The following is a 20,219-nucleotide window of genomic DNA, read 5'->3' on the forward strand; positions in this document are numbered from 1 at the left end:
TTTGAAGTAGAATGACAATAATTAATGTTTCGGGACTCATATTTTAACATTTTGTATGAAAAAAAGAAGAAGACAAATTAGAGGATTTTCTCTTCATGATTCATGAATGACTTTGAGAGGTTTATTTAAAATGAACAAATAAAAATTACAATGTATTATTGATTCTAACTGAAATGAATGAGAAACAGAGTGGCCATAGCCCATGCCGCCATGTTTGTCCAACTGCCAAACCTGAAATTCTACATTGGAGAAGAAAACATTGATAAGTATATATATAATAGAAAAAAGATTAAAGAACAATAAATACTAACCTTAATCTTAAATGATGAACCCGAAGAGGGTACAAGACCCCTAAACCCAATATCATAAGCAGTACTTCCATCAGCCTTAAACAATCCGAAATTCCTCTCAGAAGTAGGACCCGGTTTCAGATTCTCATTAAACAATGCAAAAACATATCCCTTCACAGTTCTCTTCGGCCTATAAGGAGTACCCTTCTTCTTCAACAATCTCTTTCGTAGATTTTTATTATAAGTCCTAGCATTCTCCTCATTCGCCCCAGCTTCATTCGCATCACCTTTAGAAGCCCACCCTGTTTCCGAAACAATCACCTCTGTTTTCCCAAAACCCGCTTTCTCCAGGGCCGCGTATGCAGCATCCACCTGAGCTTCAAACATGTTATCATAATGAAGCTTAGTTTTGTCGTCGTAGATTCCTGGGTTTGATTTGAAAAGTGCGTAGTTTATGTTGATGTCAACTGGGTTACTCATGTACGCGAGAAAAGGGTACGCGTTTATGTAGAACGGAGACCCGATTTTCGAGAAGAATTCGAGAAGTGGTTTCATTACTGGGAGTACGTTATCTCTGAATGAACAGAGAGACGGTGGGTATGAGTTTTGGAACACGGCTTCTGAATGTGGGCTCGAGACCTCGATGGTTTTTGTTAGGCTGAGTCTGTCTAAAGCTGTGTATACGTTACGGGAAGCAGGGAGAACGGCTTCCCAGAGATCGGGATCGCCGGTGCTACCTAGGACTTCGTTTCCGATGGCGATTCCGGTTATGGAAGTGCCGGGGAGGAAAGGTTGGACATTTTCTTTGACCCAATCCATGGCTCGTTCTTCGCTTGAGGCAATGTCTTTTAAGAATTGGTTTCCGAGGCCGACGATTATTTCGATTCCTGAACCGTTGAAGGCTGTGAGGACGTCGTGATCGGCGTCGTAGATTCGGGTGTTTTTGATTTTGTTGGCTTTCAGGAGTAAAACTACGTTTCCTGGTTTTGGTATGTTGTCGGCTAGTCTGCCGTAGTTGACTCCGTAGGTACCTGTGAATGCGGTGGCTGAATTAAGAGAAAGGAAAGAGTAGAGAAGGACAAGAAAAGGGACTATGAAGAAATTAGAAGGCGCCATATCTGTGAATGTTGGTAATTGTGAGAGGAAGAGGAAGATGAAGGGAGGGAAGAAATAGGAATGGAGGAGAAGAGGAACAGTTAAGTTTGGGATGCGATGCTTCAAGTGAAGGCATGCATGGATGGATGGATGGAGTTGAACACTCAATCAAAGGAATATCCTTTTAACTGCTAAATTGAAGCTTTTCTTCAATGTCTTTCTATGGGGGTTCGAATAGATTCTGCCTTTTCAATTCAACATCATCATCATCTTTTCTCTCTGCAACTTTCTTCTTTGATGCCTTGCTTTTTTCCCTGATTAGGGTTTATCTATTCATGCAAGGCATACCACTTAAATTTCGTATTACAAATGTATTTGTTCTTTTTTTTCCTTGTCATAACATATAACATCACAAAAGAATAAATAAAATCAGTTCCAAACTTTAAAAAAATATAATAATGACATAAGAAAGTAGTAATTCCATTCAAAACTATAAGCTCTGATTTATATATAAATGATAACAACATACATATTATTATATGATTTGTATTAGATGATTACAAACCCTAAAATCTAATAAAAGTTGATAATATAGTATGTCTATACAATTAGATGATTGCAAGAGAAGGGGATATAAATAAACTAAAATTGAGATTGATGAACACTATGTATTTGTTTTTTAATGTTCAAAACTAGGTTTACCCTACAATCAAGTTCTTCACTTCAATTCAATTTAAGGAGTGTGTTTTGACTTTTGACAAACACTAGATAAACGGGCGGGGGGAAAGCTGGATTATCTTCTGAAGCGAGATCCTCCACCACCCTTATCGGGTCTGCCATTATTATTGTTATTGTTGTTGTTATTATTATTAGTTCCATCCCATGCTGAAGCCCAGAAGAACAATGACATCCAGAAAAAAACTGCAAAAAAGATGTGAACTTTGTCTTGCAATGTAGACATCTTTGATGCTGCTACACCTGTAGACAACAACAGAATATGCATTCATTCATTTTGATTGAGACATTGATAATAGTAATAAAGTTTGATAAGTAATCAATATATCTTGTATGTATATTCATATAAGATTCATTCATCAGTATAACTAGTTTGATTGATTCATAGTTGGAGGAATAATAAAGCAAAAAAGAATATAGCATATATACATACAAGTTGGAACTAACTAACTAACTAGGCTAGGGTTTGCACTTGCAGAAAGGAACTACCGACGTAGAGTAGAGTGATAACATACATACAGTGACTGACTGACTGACTGATAATAGAGAAATGTGACAGCATAAGTTGGAAGTAATTACTAGGGTTTGCAGAAAGGAACTATACTGATAACATAATACAGTGACTGATTGATAATAGAGAGACAGACACCATAAGTTGGAACTAATTACTAGGCTAGGGTTTGCAGCTTTAGACCTCTTCCTCCTATAATCCCAATAAATAAATAAATAAAAGACAAAGAAAACAGCTTTCTTCATCATCTAATTGGAAAATTAGAAGTTTACATACATTGGAGCAGAGCAGAAGATAAAAGATAAAAATAAAATCCATAGGATAGGATAGGAAAGCAGCGAGGAGGGAATATACCTGAAGGTGGAGGATCTGGGTCGTCACCAGGAGAGGAGCCGGAGGAGTCAGGGTTGGGCGGTGGATGGGAAGAAGAAGAAGAAGAAGAAGAAGAAGTGACGGCGAGGAATCGGAAAGCCCGTGAATCCGGTAGTGAAATCAAAAGGGGGCGTAGGAATCGACGATTCTTGAATTGGGGATTCTTGAACGCAGCAGCGAAGAAGAGAGAATTGGGGAAAACCTGGTGACGGTGGTGGTATAGACCACCACCACCACCACCACCACTTGTGCTGGTGGCTGTGATGAACAAGACACGAACAGCAACAGCCATTTCTTCCTTCCTTTCCTTTCCTTCACCGCCTTTTAGTTGTTGTTAAGTAAGTGACGATAGACAGAGAGATCCCATATATTTAACTAGCTAGCTAGCTATAGCTAGTACTCACCACATTTATTGTAACACGTGTCTCAATATATATATATATATAATTATCAAACACATATCCTTAGATCCTTGTAAATTTAATATACCTTACATGGGGTATAGTTTAAAATTGTTTAATATATTATTTATTATTAAGAAGATAATCAATCATCTTATATTTATTATATTCTGAAAAACATTATTAATCCAACTTATGTTTTGTTGAAAGTTAGCTTGAGATCCATATATAAACAAATTTAGCATAAAATTAGAACATGTACTTGAATGGTTTGAAATACCCCACATATCTCGAAAGTTGAAAGAAGATAAAGACAAGGTTACAATCAGGAGGAGGAGGAGGAGGAATCCTAAATAAGTAAATCATCTTCATTCAAGAACTCAGTCAGTCAAATAAATAAATAAATATAGATAGAACCCCCACCACCATCATCCATGCTCATTATCAAACATTTTGTGACAAGCTTCACATAAGCTTCAGTCCACCTGTCACGTCATCCACCATATCAGCAGGTCCTGCACAAACCATAAATATGTTCAAAAGAAGATCCACAAAGAAACATGTAAATATGTAAATATGTAAATATGGGGAAGCAAGCTGCTGCTGCTTACCAAGGATTGCCATTACTGTTCTTGAATCTGGAAAAAAATAACAAGATACATTATTATTAGTAGTAGTACACAATTTGAAAATTGTTATTATTATTATTATTAGGAATCCAAGTTAAGTCTTTACTAACTTGGTGCAATTTGTGTTCTTCCAGCATCAATTGTTATATGGGTGGGCAAGTTCACTGATTTTGCTCTTTCCTGGTGGGTAATAAGATGAAAATGATTTGTCACAACTTTGATGAGTAGATAAGATGAAAATATCTATCCAAAGGACCATTATTATTAACCTGGAAATTAAGCATATCATCCTGACTTTCAACTTTCACCACTACCTTTACTTGCCCACACATCTCCCATCTGAGATTTTAATAAGCCATTATCTACACCAAGAAAATAAAATAAAAAAGATACAGCATACAAGCATCTGGGGAACCTACCTCTTCAAAGATTTTGGTGCCCGGTTCATCAGCTTTTTGTAAAGACCCAAAGTTGCATGACTAACCACAATAAATTTTATATAAAGAAAAGAGGACAAAATTATGAAAATCAGTAATTCAATTTTATTCACTATACTATCATAAGTGAAATCAAGTACAATGATTGACATCATAAATTAGATCTATGAAACAAACAAAAAAAATTACATTTTTTTATAATACAAACTCATGAAACAACAGACCTATTTGTCTAATGTGAGAAACAAATTTTCCACACGGTCAAATATGCAAAAGAGTGATGTACATATTATTCAAGACATTCAATTGAAGAGGGTTATACTGATATTTACCATATAAACCTTCAGTGTCAAATTTCAAGACATTTAGACAGTTTTTTCACACCAATATAAAAAAGATATTTAGACAGTAATCTTGAAAAGTTCCAACTTCATTATACCAAAGTTATAGTTCATAATTTGGTCTTCCCTTAATAAAGTAAGAATAGATGGCATATCAAAGGTGTTGTTCATAACCAAACAGTATCACACTCTACAAACCAAACTATCAAAATAATTGGCCAATTGTTGTAAAAAAGGAAATCAGAAAATGTCATTTAAAAAATGAGACATATATTCAATTTTTTTAAAATAACACAAAATAAATAAATTATTCATATTTTCTCCTCTCAGTCATGGGTAATTGTATAATCAAAAGAAAAAAAATGAACAGATCATGTAACCTGCATTGTGCCGCAATTTTTCCTTTTCCCATTTTCAAATCATTTCTAACCACCAAGACCTGTAGCATAAGATGTGAAGAAACTGAAGTTTAATCAATTATTGCTTCCTTAGGGCATAAAGCAAGCAAATTTACAACATAAGTATAGTATAAAGAAGAAAATATTGCTGACCATCTTGTAGTCTTCTAGAATATCAGCCAGCTTCTCGATCTCAAGAGGTGCTTTGAGTGAATTCTTCTTCTTTCCACTAACAATAGATTCACTATTACCTCGCCTTGCTAACAGAGAAAGACAACCAGGACGTCGTACTCCAACAATATATCCCAAAGCAAAGCAGCTAGCCCCAGCTAGAAGAATGGTTAGCCAGGTCATATCCATCATGAATGTCCTCAAAAGCAATTCACTTCCCTGTATTTAAACCGCAAAAAAACAAGTGAGAAATGGAACTAACATTTTCAAAGGTATCTGGGGTAAATGGTGATTTATAATAAGAGAATAAATACCCATTTAACACAAGCAAATAACTCCATTGCGAAGAAATTGAACAGTTAAGAGTAAGTGATGTGAAAATTTTACATATAACTATAGCAACTGGTCACTTTGTTAGGAATCAGGGTTGGACGATAGCCTTCTTCTTGCTTGATATAAGACTTAGTTTTGCATGCAGTTACCTTTTGCACTACTTCTTAACTTTTTGTAAGTGCAGTTTACCTTGTATTTATTTTACCATGGTATAACTAATAACTGTATCTTATCCTAAAAAAAGATGAACAACTTTTCTATGACAATTAATAACAACAATCAGGATCCTCGCCCCCAAAATCCCTCTCAAAGTCTCAGTTCGTCTCAAGTTGTTATGACCATGCCATCAGTTTGGTGTTTGGTGATGACACTCTTGAAAGAGCAGCAGCACTATGTCCTATGTGTTTGGTCTCTACTCCCAAGTGTTTGACCATTTGAATGCAATATTTGCATTTTCGGATTTTTCATGATTTTCTAGTTTTTGAAAGAAATAGAGATGTATAGAAAGAAATGGATTAGAATTGGAATAGGCCTAGTTGACCCACATGGCAAGGATCGGGACTTAAGGACAAGGCCCAATCACTAAACTTTGAACGATTATAAAGAATAGAAAACGAATGTCTTCGTTAGCTCCTTCAAATGGATCTTTTAGCTTCAGGTGATTTCTTGTCTCATCTCGGATTTCTTCGTGTGTAATTTGTCGCATCTTAGATCTTGGTGGTTGTCTCCCAGAGAATGTGCATCTTCGAGGTAGAAGAGAGGATGATAGTTATAGCTTAAATCTAAATCAAAAGGAGTATAAAGTACTTTCATTAAGCTCTAATCTTATCATGCATTAGTGTAAGCTTAAATCAAATAGAATTAAATGATTAAGCTTAACAAAAATAACTAAAAATACCTTTATCGTAAGATTGTTCAAAAGTTTCAAACCTACAATCAAATTCATGTGTTAGAATAGTATTCAAATGATAAGACTGACAGAAATTTGATACCTTGACGGGTTCCCAAATGTGAGCACAACTCAGAATAGGGATCGAACCTGATTATCTTATTTTTTAGGCGTTGTCCATTTCTAGTTTTATGTTTTCGCTGCCTATGTTTGTCTTACCACGTTTATCAGGATTATGGATGGTCAATCATTTGTTTCTTATTGGATTTTTTCCTTCTTTTTGTTATCTTTTATGTTTTTAAGTTTTTTTTTTTTTGCATCTTTTATGGTTTTATGTTTTTTTGTGTCATATTTTCAAGATGCTTCGTACTAGTTTATGACTCTACAAGGCCAATTAAAACAAGCCTATTTGTCAAAGATAGTAAACTTTTCTATAGGTATTCAGAGTAATCAATAATAGCAGGATTTAGATTAGGCGTAAAATGTTCTTATTACCTTCATCAAATCATAACATTATCTGTAATCTAACAATAGATATTTGGGATAGAAATAAGATTCATGATAATACATTTCACAAAGGTTGAGCAACAGGCACTATTTTGGAAAATCAGATTAATAAAGCATCTGAGCGATACATTTGCCTAATTTTCAGCATGAGATTCAAAATCACAAATAAAACTCAATACATTGACCTCAATCTAAGCATTGCATTTACCATTTCGGACGATGAAATAGGGAAATAAATTACCTGATATTGAAGCCAAAAATGAAAGCAACACGTCAGTTCTTCAGCGAAGGAATTGTCCTCTGCTTCAACACCGTAACTGAAGCTTCACCATCTACTTTCTGTTCCAATTGGAACTCTGTTGTTGTTGGATTACTAGAGGAATCAAAACCAGATCGGAAAATCTTGCTCAATCCTCTCCGGCCTTCTCTCTCTTCCTCCTCCTCCTCTCGCTCACTGTCCAGCGGCGACCTCAGCCGGAAGAAGAAACCGTCCCTCTCCGTCTCTTTTTTTTTTTTTTTTTTTTTCTTTTCTCCTTCACCCCAAAACATTTCTAACAGCCCTTTTCATATTTAGAATCGGCCCAAGGATATATCAAAACTGCTGGGGGCTTCTAGTCAAAATCTGGGCCGCCCACCTACAAAAATAAAACAAATGAAAGCCCAAATTAAGAACTTATGTTTACCTTTTTATTCTTTTGATTTTAATTATATTATAAATGTTTATAAAACACAATAATATTTTTATTTCATTGTTTAAATATTTTAGTAATTAATTCGATTATTTAATATATATAAAAAATCAATCGTAAATTATCAGTCTCATGCAATTAGTAAGTATTTTTTTAAACGTATTTTATAGTACTAGTACGAACTATTGATTTTAAGTTGAAATATTTAATATTTAAATTGGAAAAGTTAATCAACTATTTCCTTTGTCTTAATTAGTTTTGCATTATTAAGCATATTTATTTGATTATTAAGATGCATGACGCCCGCACTTATTTTCTCTACATATGATTATAGTTGGTTAATTTGATTTTATTATCCTTTCAAAGGATACATTTTACATTCACTCATTTTAATTTAGCAAGAACATTCAAATTTTGCAAACTAACTCCTCATATTTGGATCTACTACCTCATGTATCTTTTTTTTTTTATTTTTAATTTTATTATTTTAGATGATGTTTATTTTGTGAATAAATTACTAGCTCAACTCCAACAATAAACAAACTAAGTAAAATGAACATATACACAAAGACGAAATTTAGAAGAACCCATCAGATAGTCCAAATAGAAATGATATTTGTAAAAATTAAGAATATGTCAAGTTAAAAGTAAATGTTATAATTGTGATAGAATAAATAAATATAAATGAATACATTAAAATATAATAATAATGGTTAAAATTCCATGCAAGGGTAAGCTCATTACAATGTTACATGTAAATGAAGTATCCAACTTAAATGCATATAAGAAATATAGAAAGAGATTAGAGAGAGCATTTGGGAGAATAATTAAGGTGGAGGAAATGAATATTCTTTGTTTTTTGGTGTTAGATAACTTTGGGGAGGTGTAAAAAGATATCCTTAACTTCACTTGAAATAGTTTGACTCACGTGGGAATATTTCAATTTACTAGTACCATTATTAATAATTCTCAAGCCCCATTCATTTGAAATCATCGATCAATTAATAATCTGGTGCTGCAGCAAGAAAAGTTGATTAAATATCTCAATAATATTGATCATCATCATCATCATCGATCATGGGTGTTGTTGGAGCAGTTGTAAGGAATTTGGATGGTATAATTGGGCCGGGGGTGGTGCTTCTTTATCCTCTGTAAGTCACTTATAAATTCTGTGAGTTAATAATTATATATGATCTGATGATGATGATGATGAACAGATATGCATCTATGAGAGCCATTGAGTCTCCATCAACTCTAGATGATCAACAATGGCTGACATATTGGGTCTTGTACTCATTCATCACACTTTTTGAACTCTCATGCTGGAAGATCATTCACTGGTAAGAGTATACTTGGATGGATGGATGGAAATGGAATGAATCTTCTAATAATTGATATAAATTGCATGTTTAGGATTCCATTTTGGGGATATATGAAGCTGGTGTTGTGCATGTGGTTGGTGCTACCGATGTTCAACGGGGCTGCTTACATCTACGGAAGATTTGTGAGGAAATATGTCAAAGTTGGGAGTTATGTCAGTTCAAGCTATCCTCAAGGACAGAGGAAAGTTCTTCAAATGATGAGTCTTGATGCTAGACAATCTGTCCAAACATACATCACCCGATATGGCCCTGATGCCTTTGATCGAGTTCTCAGAGCTGTAAGTATTTACTTACATTTCTATCTATACCTCTCTAAGAAACGTCGATCATACAAACATATATCATAATGTCATGTGCGTTTTCAGGCAGAAAAGGAGGCAAGGAAACACTGACCAACAATATTAATGACCAGACCGACAGATAGATGTATATGGCCGCCTGCAGCTAACAAGATTCTTTTTTTATATGTACCAATTAATAAGGATACCTACCTAAAGCTAGATATGCTCATTCAACCTTCTCTATTAATACAACTCTTATCATATATACATATGTTACATTCATCTATTTTAATGGGGGGACATATATATACAATTCAGAATAATATTTATCTTCATATATATATAAATACTTTTTAACCAACCCAAATATGGTAGGTATTGGTTCCAATCCAGACAGTAGTACTAGTAGTAGTGTTGGACAAAAGCTAACACAAGTTATCCTAAATAATAATAATAATATATATATATATATACAGAGGCCCTCAAAGAGGATCTATTTGAGGCTATACACTAAAATTAAACAATGCATGGAATTAATGTTGTTTTAATGCTCTAACAACAACCTAAACGCAACTCTGACCTTGTCTTGTCTCGGGGTGACAATTAACTATTCAATCTTTGATTCCTCCTTTAGAACTGAACCTGACAGGCAAAGGATATGGTTAATGGTTTGTCTCAAATTCAATTAATGAACCTTGTTTTTTATTACCAAATCGATCCGGATCCCTCTTTTGTATCAGGATTCTCACCTGGATTGTCCCCCCCGGGTGACAATTCTCAGAGGATGAGCCTCTGTGTTAAAAACCCACTCATCTAGCGGAACCACTGAAGGTGGTGAGAAAAGGAGATACAGATATTTGAATGTCTCCGCAAGAAAGTAGCTCTGCATCATATTGTCTTGAACCCCCGTATTAACCTGTTCAATTATAATTAGGTACCATATAAAATATGGAAGATAATTATTATTACATCCTTAATAAGCTAGGATAAGAGAATTACATTCTTCAATCCAACATAGCCCCATTCAACGCGCGAATTCTTTTCGAATGCTTCAAATATATTCCAACCCCAATCTTGGTAGGTTTTATTTCCAGTCAAACGCCACAGATAAAATAGAGACTCCACAGTTTCTGGCCTCAAGATATTCCATGATGTACCAACACTCATATCCTATTATATCATTTATATTTCACAATTATTAAAGCACATATTGGAATCTTAAACATCAGATAAATGCATTTAACAAACCTGCCCTGCATTAAAGTAATAGTTCTCTCCAGCCAATTTCGTCGGAGTTAACTGGTAGAAGTTATAGCATGTCCAGGCAAGCTACATCAGAAGGGCAATACATTAGAAGCCTAGATGGTCTTGAACTCATAGTCCCCTCATTATGTATTTATGTCAGGTAAGAAGAAAATATAGCATGTTTCTTGAGTTGTTGACCTTGGGAACTTTTCTCCACCATAACTATTATTTATATATTAGTTCTCAAGAGATTGAATGAATGGGCTCATTTGTGAAGAAGACCGTGTCAAAGAACAAATTATCTACAGAGATATATTCTAATCATGTTATAGGGGGATTAAACAAAGGGGGAAGTTTCTAAAACAGAATAAACTTGTTGTTGGATAACACATTTCAAGAACAGCAAACAACATTCATGATACCTCTTCGGCAAGTGAGAGAAACCTCTGAGAATCCTCCAGACCATAACCAGATGATCCAAGTGCTATCATCCCTGGAACAAAGCAAGCTAGTTCATCCATCTACAGATTCAACAAATTACAACAACAAAAAACATGTTAAATGTTTGCGAAGAAGGGATGTCAGAAATATTTTCAATCTCATTCAGTGACATACCAGAAACATATAAATTAACAACACCATATCTATCATTAACACATGAGTATATCATTTACCTTGTCCCTGAGCGAATCCCCATTTTTCTCACAAATATAGGTAAAAGATGAAGGTGTACTTCTTCTAACCAAAGTTAATAGACCTTTCATTGATGTCTCCCACATTTCCCTGCTTCAAATCCCAACATAAATAATAGATTTTTCATTTAAAACTCAGAGGTAGCTAATCTACTCTGCAATTTTCACAGCATAATAGTAATGAAGAAAAGGAGAAAAGAACTGACAGAAGCAATAATGGAAAATAATATGCTAAGTATAAACTCATGACTATGAAATGGCAATTCATGAATTCTTCTTTTTTTTCCTAAAAATGGTAAAAAATAATAATTCATGAATTGCCACCTAATAGTCATAATTCAATCCTTACATGGCAGCATAAGATTGTTTTCCTCTTTGAAATTTGAGGATACAAATTTCAGTTCACTGCTGATAAGCACAGAATGATGCGGAACAATTGGAATAGATTCAATTTCGTCCTAATTCTATGTCAATTTTGTAAGCTTTCTACTACTTGTGGACATAAATTAAACATGGTAAGATAATCCTCCAGCCTATAGGGAATTTTAAGAATTGAGGATGAGTTTTAAGGAGGGTTGATATTATCTTTTTTTAATTATTTATTTTTAATAAAATGTCCTTTAAAAGAGAAGCATGATTAAATTTATAAAGGATGTGTGACGAGAGAGAAAGACGGTTTTATTTTTTTTGAATAGAAAACTTGTATAGATAAAACAAATGTTGCATGAGTCGACATTTGAACTACAAAAAAGAGAAAGTAGGTTTTGTTTTTAATAATGTTGAGCTGTATCAAGATTGAGAGGATGTGATTTTTTACTAAAAAAAGTGAAAACTAAACAAGGATAAAATTGATCCAAGAGATTAGAACATTGGGGAGTTACTTTTTAAAGTATTGGATCCCATAAAATGGAGATGGAGTACGAGTTTTTAGATAAGAATAGGGATATTATGAGCTACTTTTCTCGTGCTTAATTGGTGCAAACAAACTCTTCTCCGGTGGTTTTCTGGGATTTAAATTTTGATTATGCGTTGAATTTAATCGTGTTCAGATGGATGACTTGGCCCTACACTCTTCTACCTTCATCCCTGTTCTTCCATCCATTTCATTTTATTATGAACTATAGACATGCCCCAGATACATGTTTTAATTTTTTTGTTTAAAGTGAAAGATTTTAAAAAAACAAATCCCACCTATAATGGTTCACAGCAGCAGTTCTGTTCCCTTGTATCCACACCTTGAGTAAATATTCATAAAAGCTGCAAAAATATCCATGTGTTAGGTGAAGTCTTGAACTAAGAAAACACTATCTATAACACCAACAAACTCCAAAAACAGAAAGCCGATACCTGTCCCCCATGGCTCCAAATGTAATTGCTGAGTAAGATGATGTACCCTTATGAGGATTAATAAAAATGGGAAGCAATCCATCAGCTGGAAAAGTTTTATCAAGTTGTACAATAACATTCTCCACCTGAAACATTGCTATAATTCAGTTAAAACCATGGTAAGTCGCACCTACGGGACAAATATTGTAGTAATGACAGTTATTTCCTGTTTTTCAATGCAATTGCTTGTGCACTCTTTCTTTCTCACAACAAATAAGTGGCTCAACATGCAAAGTTGACTCTTCAAACTATATGAGTTCGTGAGTTGAAGGGCTGAACTTTTTAGTAAAACAACCAACCCACTCATGTTGGTGCAAATATGATATTATTTTAACCAATACATGCTAGCTGATGAACATGCAAAATACGGATGCATTTACAAGCAAATTTGAAAAAGGTCAACTTTTCATTGAAAGTAAAACGCAAGATGCGTTTAGTGAATTACAGATGGGAAGGAGAAAAGAAACAAAAACAAAAGAACAGAAGGAGAAGAATAAGACTAAATGCCAATAAGCAAATTTATTTATTTTTCACAGTAGCACATCAAAAGGAACCAGGGGCATTCTTAAGGGAGGAGTACTTGGCGTCATTAAGCACTTTCACAACTCCACCTCCTTCGACAAGAGTTGGAACTCTAGCTTTATCGTTCTCTTTAAGAAGATCAAAGGGGCTAAGGAACTTAAACACTACACGTCTATCAATCTCGTGTCCAGCTTCTATTCAGAAAAAAAGAGCTTGAACGGGATGTGAATCTTTTGATCATATTTGCATCTAACATTTTCTGTATTTTTTTTTATTTTCTGATTTTTGTTTTTCCTTCCCCCACTCCCCTTTTATAATGAAGGAACCGTCCGTTGTTGCTTTAAAAAAATGAAGGGCAATTTATAAGCCTTGATAATCAACTATAGCTTTGCAAAGAATTTCCCAGAAGCCCAGGGCATATTTATTTGTTCTTTCAAATTTTTCCTAATATTTATAAGCCGTAATAACCAACAGAATATGTGTATAGATTACTCAAACAACAAGAAAAAGAGAACACAAAAATTGGTATTGTCTTCTTATCTTAGCATGTCAAGTTTTGTAGAGAATAGAGGCTTTGATCACTTCACAAACTGAACCTTTATTTGAACAACTAAGTTATTGCTGTTGCTAGTGGAGTTGACTAAATGATAAGAAATAATAAATTCTCTTAAAATTTATCTTCATGTCTTGTACTCCATTAGACCACCTTTACCTTTCTTGTAGCATAAGATCGTCTATACAACACATATTGGCTCACTACCTAATAACTTTCATGAAAGTAATGTAATACAAAGGAAAAGAATATTAGGGTTAAATATAGTGGCGGGAATAAAATGGCAGTTATAATGTAGTAGTATAAATAGAACAGTTAGTTGTTAAGAATAGTTAAGAAATGATTTAGTTGAAAATTCTTGTTAGAATTTCTCTCCCTCATCCCTATTGTATTCACCCTAACAGTTAGGGTTCTATCTCCTTCCTTCATCAATTCTTCAATACTCATCTCAATATAATTCTTCTATCCTTTTATGTTCAAGATTTATACCTAATTCTACTACAAGGTATAACATAATGTTGACTACAATTTTTTTTTGTGACCCGGGTTTATTCCCATGGGTGGTTAGCATGACCCTCACAATCATAACCCTTCTTTAATTCTGAGCGCTTTTAGTGGGAATCAAACCTAAGACCTTTGGCTCTTAGCCTTAGGTAAGACATGATGCTACCCTGAGATTTAATGTGACAAACATGATTCTCACTATAACAAACAATAAAAAGATTAGAGAAGTTAAGAATAACAATTAACCTAATGATCATGATGCTAAATTCTTATCTTCACTAAAGCCTTCAGACTTAAAAAGAAGAAAGCATTTAGAAGATAGTATATTACCTTCTTCTGATACTTCGGATCCCCTGTCCTTTGGGAAAGAGCAATAAATTCCAACTGCTCTGAGCCAAAATCTGCTAGGATACTGTTACCCTGAGAAGAAGGGTCTGAATCAATTAATGGCAGCACAGAGAGATGGAGATTGTTATCAAAGCAGCGCACAAAAGGTACCAAAATGATAAAGACACAGATATGCAATGGTTAATGAGAAAGATAAGAGAAAATGAAATCCATAAAGATACTGATCCAGTGTTTCAACAGATCAATTGTAAAGGATTCTAACCAACTTAGACTGGCATATGCAGGAACAGTTTAACTAGAATTTGGTATCTATACTTCTACGCATGTTGATTGTCTTGGAACTATTTTCAAAAGAAACCTCCAAGGAAACCAAATTAAAAAAAAAATAGATACAAAGAATGACATGGAATGGCTTGTCCTGTGTGACTAAGATAAAGTATCTGCAGCATGCAGACTTACCCCAGTCCATCCAGGATTACGCGGATTTCCATGTGCTAAATTGATTATGTTATAAGGTATGCCAGATGGAGTATCCCATGCAGGCAGTAACCGGTCAGCAATATCTTTAGCTTTGCCAAGAAACAGTTTGTCTGAGGACAGATCATATGCACTTAAGAGTCCACCAACCACTCTGCTTCAAAATTCATATTGAATCAATTCTCCAATTTTACAGGCAGATATGTTTAATCACGAATAGAAGAACTTTTTTTGTGCAAAATTCTTATCAGGAACACTAGGCAAAAACAAAGTCGTAAAAGCAAGACGTATGAAACCTTATGAAGCAACCTTATGGTTGTCTCAAAAACACTAGCATCATAGTTCTTGTTGAAATCCAATGTGTTCGCGACCCACCTGCCATGAACATATCTGATTAACACCAAGTAGAAAGCTAATAATATAGCAATCCTAGTTTTTTTTAAGCGTCAAATATACTTCTTGTCTGTGGTTTCATAATGAAATGTTTAACTATTAGTTGTTCTTAACAATTAAATAAATAAAAATATCATGCATAAGAGTTTTAAGATCTAAAAGTATAAATATAATTAACACTAAAATGATATTAGTATTCGTTTGGTTTAGTTATAATCATTTTATGAAGATATAAAAAAGAAAAAGAAAAACTTAAATTATATCCATATAAGTAGTATTGATTTAATTCATTTATAACCTGTTTATCACTTTAGAAACCAATGTCCCAATCACAAAAATTTTGTTTCACATTTTTATGACCAATGATTTGCATGGGAGGCCATTCACGGAGGGGTTTTAACTCAGGATAAACTTAAGAGAAAGGGATTCCATTTGGCGAACAAGTGAACCTTGTTTGAATGCAATGAGGAAATGTTTAACCATCTTCTTCTCCACTGCCCAATGGCTAAGGACATATGGTCACTTCTTCAGAACGCTCTGAATTTCCAATGGGTTAAGCCATTTTGAGTTGCTAACTCTTGGTAACAATTGGAAGCCCTCCCACACATCTTATGGTGGACTTTATGGAAAAAACGACATAGAAAAACTTTTCAAGGAAAGCGGCTCAGGACAGCCAAGATTAAAGGATTTATCTTCCACACTTTTCCTTCAATCAAGAAAAGGGGATATGAAACGGATGGGACTCCAAGTTATTAACATAAAGTAATGCATGAGTAAGCAACAATGTTTCTCCATGAAAAATATTTCAGAGAAACGAAAGGGATCTCAGATGATGATTGTAATTGGTTATCCAAAATGAAAGGAGAAATCCAAATGTGCTCTCCCTTTATAAAATAGAATAGATACCTTGTATTCATCATGTAATTAACCTTCTTGATTTATGTTCCAATGTCCAACAAAATTATATACCTAGGTTATGTTTGTGCTATTATTTAAGGTTCTTGAGATGCATATGGGAGGAAACATAAAACTTACATGTTCAGAAATTTCTCTAGAAATTCTGAAGTTTAGTAAGAGTACAAACCAATTTGTCTACATTGGTAGGGATTCCAAATGCAGATGATATTGCTCTCTATCACGTGTTATTATTATTTTAATCAATGCAAATGGGCCATTGTAATTGTCTTATGTCTTTGGATTTGGGGTAATGTAATGCACTTAGATATTAAAGTGTGGGTATGCAGTGATAGAGAGATTAGGTTAGATATATGATGAATTAGCTGAAAAAGCAAATTTGTCTCCCCATTCCCTTCCGTCTAGTCTCAAGACTCTCTCCCCATTTCTCTAATCTCTCATCATCTTCTTGTTATCACAATATTATAAGTGATACACTCTCACTAAAAATGAGAAAGCATAATGAAAAAAATAAAACTTAAGTGCGTGTTCTTTCAAAGAAAAATAAAACTCACTCTCTTGCTCTTTGGAACTCCTCATCTAGGCCCATTATATATAATGTATCAAGCGAGTCTATTAAAGTTGCTCCAAGACCACCAAAGCTGTCAACACCAGTCTTAGTCTGTGGCTGCAGTTATAGGACTCAACATATTAGTAATGACAAAAAAGATTATTGAATGGGAGGAAACAAGCTTTAGCCCATAAAGAGAGAAAAGGCAAGTAATGAAAAAAACATTATTTTCTTCTGTACATTTAATACAAATATACGGAAGAAAAGGACACCAAGAAGACCATATATGTAAATAAATACTATCAAGTTGCAGAACTAAATATAAACTGCCTAGGAACTAGATCCTAGATAAGAAATAAAATGATGTCAGCACATTAAGCAAACTTGTTAACTTTGATTTCCTATTGCACCTATTGATTGGTAATGTAATTGTTTACAGATGTCAAACCAATCAGAAGATTTCAAACCGCTCTTAATAACATAAAAAAAATCAAATTCACAATCTAAAAACAGTACAAAAGAAGGTAAGTATTCCAGACAATTCTCTGCCAACCGCTGTTACTCAACCCTAATAAATCATGTAGTGATGTTACAGATGATAACTTTGACATCCAACTTTTCTTTCTAAGCACAATCTCACATCACTCTTCAGAGAACCCAGAAATAGTCAAATAGGCATATATAAAACATCGATAGGATTTGCAGATCAACTGAGTGACCAATTTCATATGAGTGCTCGTTTTAGGCATAACTCAATGAGTGCTCCACTGGATTAAATAATTGATGAATATATAAAAAAGAACTGGAATCACAATGTAAACCTGAAGCTCGTCATGACCCCATGCATACTTTTCGTATGAACTCCATGCATGGCGCATGGCAGATTTCACTTTTTCTCTTCGTTGAATAGATATTGGATCTTCTGGAACCTCTTTTGTCTTATGATATCTATTTATGCCACTAACTTCCATCTTTGCACCAGAAGCTCCTTTATTATTTGAATCATCCAGCTGCAACAGTTCCCACACAACTGTGTGAATAAAGCTCATTAAAGTTTGTTTGTCAGTTAGCATGAAATTGTAAAGCATGCTTACTTGCTTTTGTAGAGGAAGAAACTAAATAACTGATCAAACTAATTCCTAGAAGAATAAATGATCTTTTGTTGGGAAGACAAACCACTCTAATTACTTGGAGTTGGAATTAATGTCCCTTAGAAAGGCAAAAGTGTTGTTTGGAATGAGCCAAGTTTGATAATTTCACAAATACCATAACCAATCTTCCAAATTAGCAATTATCAAAAAAGATGTTGAAGAAATGAAAAGGAACCAGAGAATCATCGCATGATTATGTTAATAAGTAACATTGACTATTAAATACAAACGGTGTAAGTAAAGCAGTATTAGCCTATTAGGTAATCATATATTGACCATTATCAAGTTCTAAATCTATCTTATGCCAGCTTTTTAGCGGCTCAACAGACTACACTTTTAACTCTTTCATTGACAAAAATAACACCTCTTCTTGATATTCATTTCACAGACGAAGCAATAACATAAGAAGCTCTGATGAGATAATGGAGCTAAAATCAATAAAAACTTCCACATGAAGACCACAAGACAACTAAAACCATCTTCATATGCATAGACCTGGGCTCAAGCATACAAGAACCCATCAAATATGCACAAAATATTTAGCAAGTGTTAATCTTTAGAATAAAGAACAAGAATATGCCATACCCTATTTTGTAACTTGAGTACTTCTTCATTCAACTTAGTGATTTCATCCTGCAATAAGGAAAATATATAAATTAGGCAGGCAAATATTCACCCGAATTGCATAATATCAATACTAGGTAGTTTGTTCTACTGATTGAAGATGCGTTCTGAACAAAATGCAACTAGATTGACGATTTCCTAACCATTTCATCTTCTTTTAGAAGACAAATGAAATACTGCCCATCAAACTGCAACTTAACTCCAAAAGGGAAGACAAAAACAGGGGAAAATATACCATACAAAATTAAATGCAGGCGAAGAGTTTAAAATCTTTATAGCACCCTCCTACATGGATAGAAAAGAAGAGTGCCCAGAGAGAGTACTAATTTTGGCAACATTATCCATCTTTAATTTAAATACCCATTTGTGGATCATTCTACTTTAAACCATACCATATATATATAAACACGTACTGCTACTAGACGGATACGGAATTTCGTCAATTTATTTTTCTGTTCCTATACCCTTTGACTGTATATTGAAGTAATTCTTTTAAGGGTCCAATTTTGAATAAACCATGAATGTTTTTTCGTGGAAATGAAATTCCATTTTCTCCTCAAAAAGATGTGAAAGTTATAATAATCTATGAAGTTCCATTTCAGTCAGCAAGCACATGATTTGATGACAATGGAGATGAAAAGAAACCTTGCCTCGTGGTCTCTGACAAGTGTTTGGCGATCCCAATTGAAAAATGTGAGACAAACGAAGGCCAGGAGGAATAGCAATGCCAGACGCTTCGGTTGTTTCAGGTAATACAGCGGATTTATGTTTCTGCATCTGCTGAATGAGGATATACTCTTCGGCATAGTTTCTTGAGCTATATATATAATCTAATAATAATCAGGATTGGCGTATGTACCACCAGCAGCCACTCCCCAAATCTAATTTATTGCATTGTTGTTGTGAATTATAATAATTACACCCTAATCTACTCAGATTTCAGGAGGAGGAATCGAGACATAATTAGAATCCCTCCCATACTCATTACGGAGAAGGGCCCGTTTGATTACACGGCCACGGCACGATATCGGGCGATCGCGCTGGGCCTCGAACGCTGCTTTAGACTAGTGCTTATTTATTGCCACGATCTGCGTCGTTATGTTAGCTTCTGAAGCATCTCCCCTCTCCTTCCCTCTCCTTCATCACAATGACAATGACATGAGCGTGGTGGGTGGGTTCGCTCTTACAAAATATATATATATATATATATATTAAGGGGATGGTTCTGAATCTTTAATTTATTTATTTTTGAATTAATTTATTTTTAAATATAATATAATTGTATTATTTAAATTATTTGACAAACAAACAAATAAAATCATATAACTATAAATGGACCACCCCCATACTAAACATTCTAAAATCAAATTTATTGATAACGAATATCTTAAGATAGCG

The 20,219-nt window shown here is 34.2% G+C and overlaps 5 protein-coding genes across 7 annotated transcripts; 1 reads left to right on the forward strand and 4 right to left on the reverse strand.

Moving 5' to 3' along the window:
• Positions 1-13: 13 nt before the first annotated feature.
• LOC124934429 (glucan endo-1,3-beta-glucosidase 14) lies at positions 14-1,415 on the reverse strand. Its single transcript, XM_047474960.1, has 2 exons — positions 312-1,415; positions 14-239 (listed from the first exon to the last, which is right to left on the reverse strand). The coding sequence occupies exons 1-2, from the start codon at positions 1,404-1,406 to the stop codon at positions 165-167; spliced, it is 1,170 nt and encodes a 389-aa protein (XP_047330916.1). The 5' UTR covers positions 1,407-1,415; the 3' UTR covers positions 14-164.
• Positions 1,416-1,911: 496 nt separating this feature from the next.
• Positions 1,912-3,295, reverse strand: LOC124935650 (serine/threonine-protein kinase pakG). Its single transcript, XM_047476068.1, has 2 exons — positions 2,986-3,295; positions 1,912-2,363 (listed from the first exon to the last, which is right to left on the reverse strand). The coding sequence occupies exons 1-2, from the start codon at positions 3,293-3,295 to the stop codon at positions 2,179-2,181; spliced, it is 495 nt and encodes a 164-aa protein (XP_047332024.1). The 3' UTR covers positions 1,912-2,178.
• A 465-nt stretch (positions 3,296-3,760) lies between these two features.
• LOC124934432 (peptidyl-tRNA hydrolase 2, mitochondrial) lies at positions 3,761-7,630 on the reverse strand. 2 transcript variants are annotated; one of them, XM_047474962.1, is made up of 9 exons: positions 7,351-7,630; positions 6,612-6,643; positions 5,363-5,599; positions 5,192-5,250; positions 4,453-4,512; positions 4,303-4,372; positions 4,144-4,213; positions 4,016-4,042; positions 3,761-3,919 (listed from the first exon to the last, which is right to left on the reverse strand). In XM_047474962.1, the coding sequence occupies exons 3-9, from the start codon at positions 5,570-5,572 to the stop codon at positions 3,870-3,872; spliced, it is 546 nt and encodes a 181-aa protein (XP_047330918.1). In that variant the 5' UTR covers positions 5,573-5,599; positions 6,612-6,643; positions 7,351-7,630; the 3' UTR covers positions 3,761-3,869. The 2 variants fall into 2 exon arrangements, with proteins under 2 accessions (XP_047330918.1, XP_047330919.1); XM_047474963.1 differs by lacking the exon at positions 6,612-6,643.
• Positions 7,631-8,770: 1,140 nt separating this feature from the next.
• On the forward strand, positions 8,771-9,733 carry LOC124936454 (HVA22-like protein f). The gene is made up of 4 exons (XM_047476955.1): positions 8,771-8,949; positions 9,016-9,138; positions 9,212-9,458; positions 9,546-9,733. Exons 1-4 carry the CDS (start codon positions 8,876-8,878, stop codon positions 9,570-9,572), a joined length of 471 nt encoding a protein of 156 aa, XP_047332911.1. The 5' UTR covers positions 8,771-8,875; the 3' UTR covers positions 9,573-9,733.
• Positions 9,734-9,770: 37 nt separating this feature from the next.
• On the reverse strand, positions 9,771-19,967 carry LOC124936453 (mannosyl-oligosaccharide 1,2-alpha-mannosidase MNS1-like). 2 transcript variants are annotated; one of them, XM_047476953.1, is made up of 15 exons: positions 19,472-19,967; positions 18,783-18,830; positions 17,868-18,056; positions 17,051-17,163; positions 15,498-15,563; positions 15,171-15,342; positions 14,694-14,783; positions 12,746-12,870; positions 12,590-12,655; positions 11,381-11,489; positions 11,129-11,227; positions 10,710-10,790; positions 10,461-10,631; positions 10,211-10,377; positions 9,771-10,097 (listed from the first exon to the last, which is right to left on the reverse strand). In XM_047476953.1, the coding sequence occupies exons 1-15, from the start codon at positions 19,625-19,627 to the stop codon at positions 10,073-10,075; spliced, it is 1,677 nt and encodes a 558-aa protein (XP_047332909.1). In that variant the 5' UTR covers positions 19,628-19,967; the 3' UTR covers positions 9,771-10,072. The 2 variants fall into 2 exon arrangements, with proteins under 2 accessions (XP_047332909.1, XP_047332908.1); XM_047476952.1 differs by having other exon boundaries at positions 9,771-10,103.
• Between the last annotated feature and the right edge of the window lie 252 nt (positions 19,968-20,219).

Source organism: Impatiens glandulifera, chromosome 4 (assembly GCF_907164915.1).
Source record: "Impatiens glandulifera chromosome 4, dImpGla2.1, whole genome shotgun sequence".
NCBI lineage: Eukaryota > Viridiplantae > Streptophyta > Magnoliopsida > Ericales > Balsaminaceae > Impatiens > Impatiens glandulifera.

Coding starts and splice junctions, on each gene's coding strand:
- LOC124936454 (XM_047476955.1), top strand. CDS start 8,876: ATGGGTGTTGTTGGAGCAGTTGTAAGGAATTTGGATGGTATAATTGGG. Junction 9,139..9,211: donor TGCTGGAAGATCATTCACTG/GTAAGAGTATAC, acceptor TTGCATGTTTAG/GATTCCATTTTGGGGATATA. Junction 9,459..9,545: donor TTGATCGAGTTCTCAGAGCT/GTAAGTATTTAC, acceptor GTGCGTTTTCAG/GCAGAAAAGGAGGCAAGGAA.
- LOC124935650 (XM_047476068.1), bottom strand. CDS start 3,295: ATGGCTGTTGCTGTTCGTGTCTTGTTCATCACAGCCACCAGCACAAGT. Junction 2,364..2,985: donor CCCAGATCCTCCACCTTCAG/GTATATTCCCTC, acceptor TGTTGTCTACAG/GTGTAGCAGCATCAAAGATG.
- LOC124934429 (XM_047474960.1), bottom strand. CDS start 1,406: ATGGCGCCTTCTAATTTCTTCATAGTCCCTTTTCTTGTCCTTCTCTAC. Junction 240..311: donor GTTCATCATTTAAGATTAAG/GTTAGTATTTAT, acceptor TCTCCAATGTAG/AATTTCAGGTTTGGCAGTTG.
- LOC124936453 (XM_047476952.1), bottom strand. CDS start 19,627: ATGCCGAAGAGTATATCCTCATTCAGCAGATGCAGAAACATAAATCCG. Junction 18,057..18,782: donor TACTCAAGTTACAAAATAGG/GTATGGCATATT, acceptor GAACTGTTGCAG/CTGGATGATTCAAATAATAA. Junction 10,632..10,709: donor ATTACTTTAATGCAGGGCAG/GTTTGTTAAATG, acceptor ATGATATAATAG/GATATGAGTGTTGGTACATC.
- LOC124934432 (XM_047474963.1), bottom strand. CDS start 5,572: ATGATGGATATGACCTGGCTAACCATTCTTCTAGCTGGGGCTAGCTGC. Junction 5,251..5,362: donor TTCTAGAAGACTACAAGATG/GTCAGCAATATT, acceptor CTTATGCTACAG/GTCTTGGTGGTTAGAAATGA. Junction 4,373..4,452: donor GCACCAAAATCTTTGAAGAG/GTAGGTTCCCCA, acceptor TTAAAATCTCAG/ATGGGAGATGTGTGGGCAAG.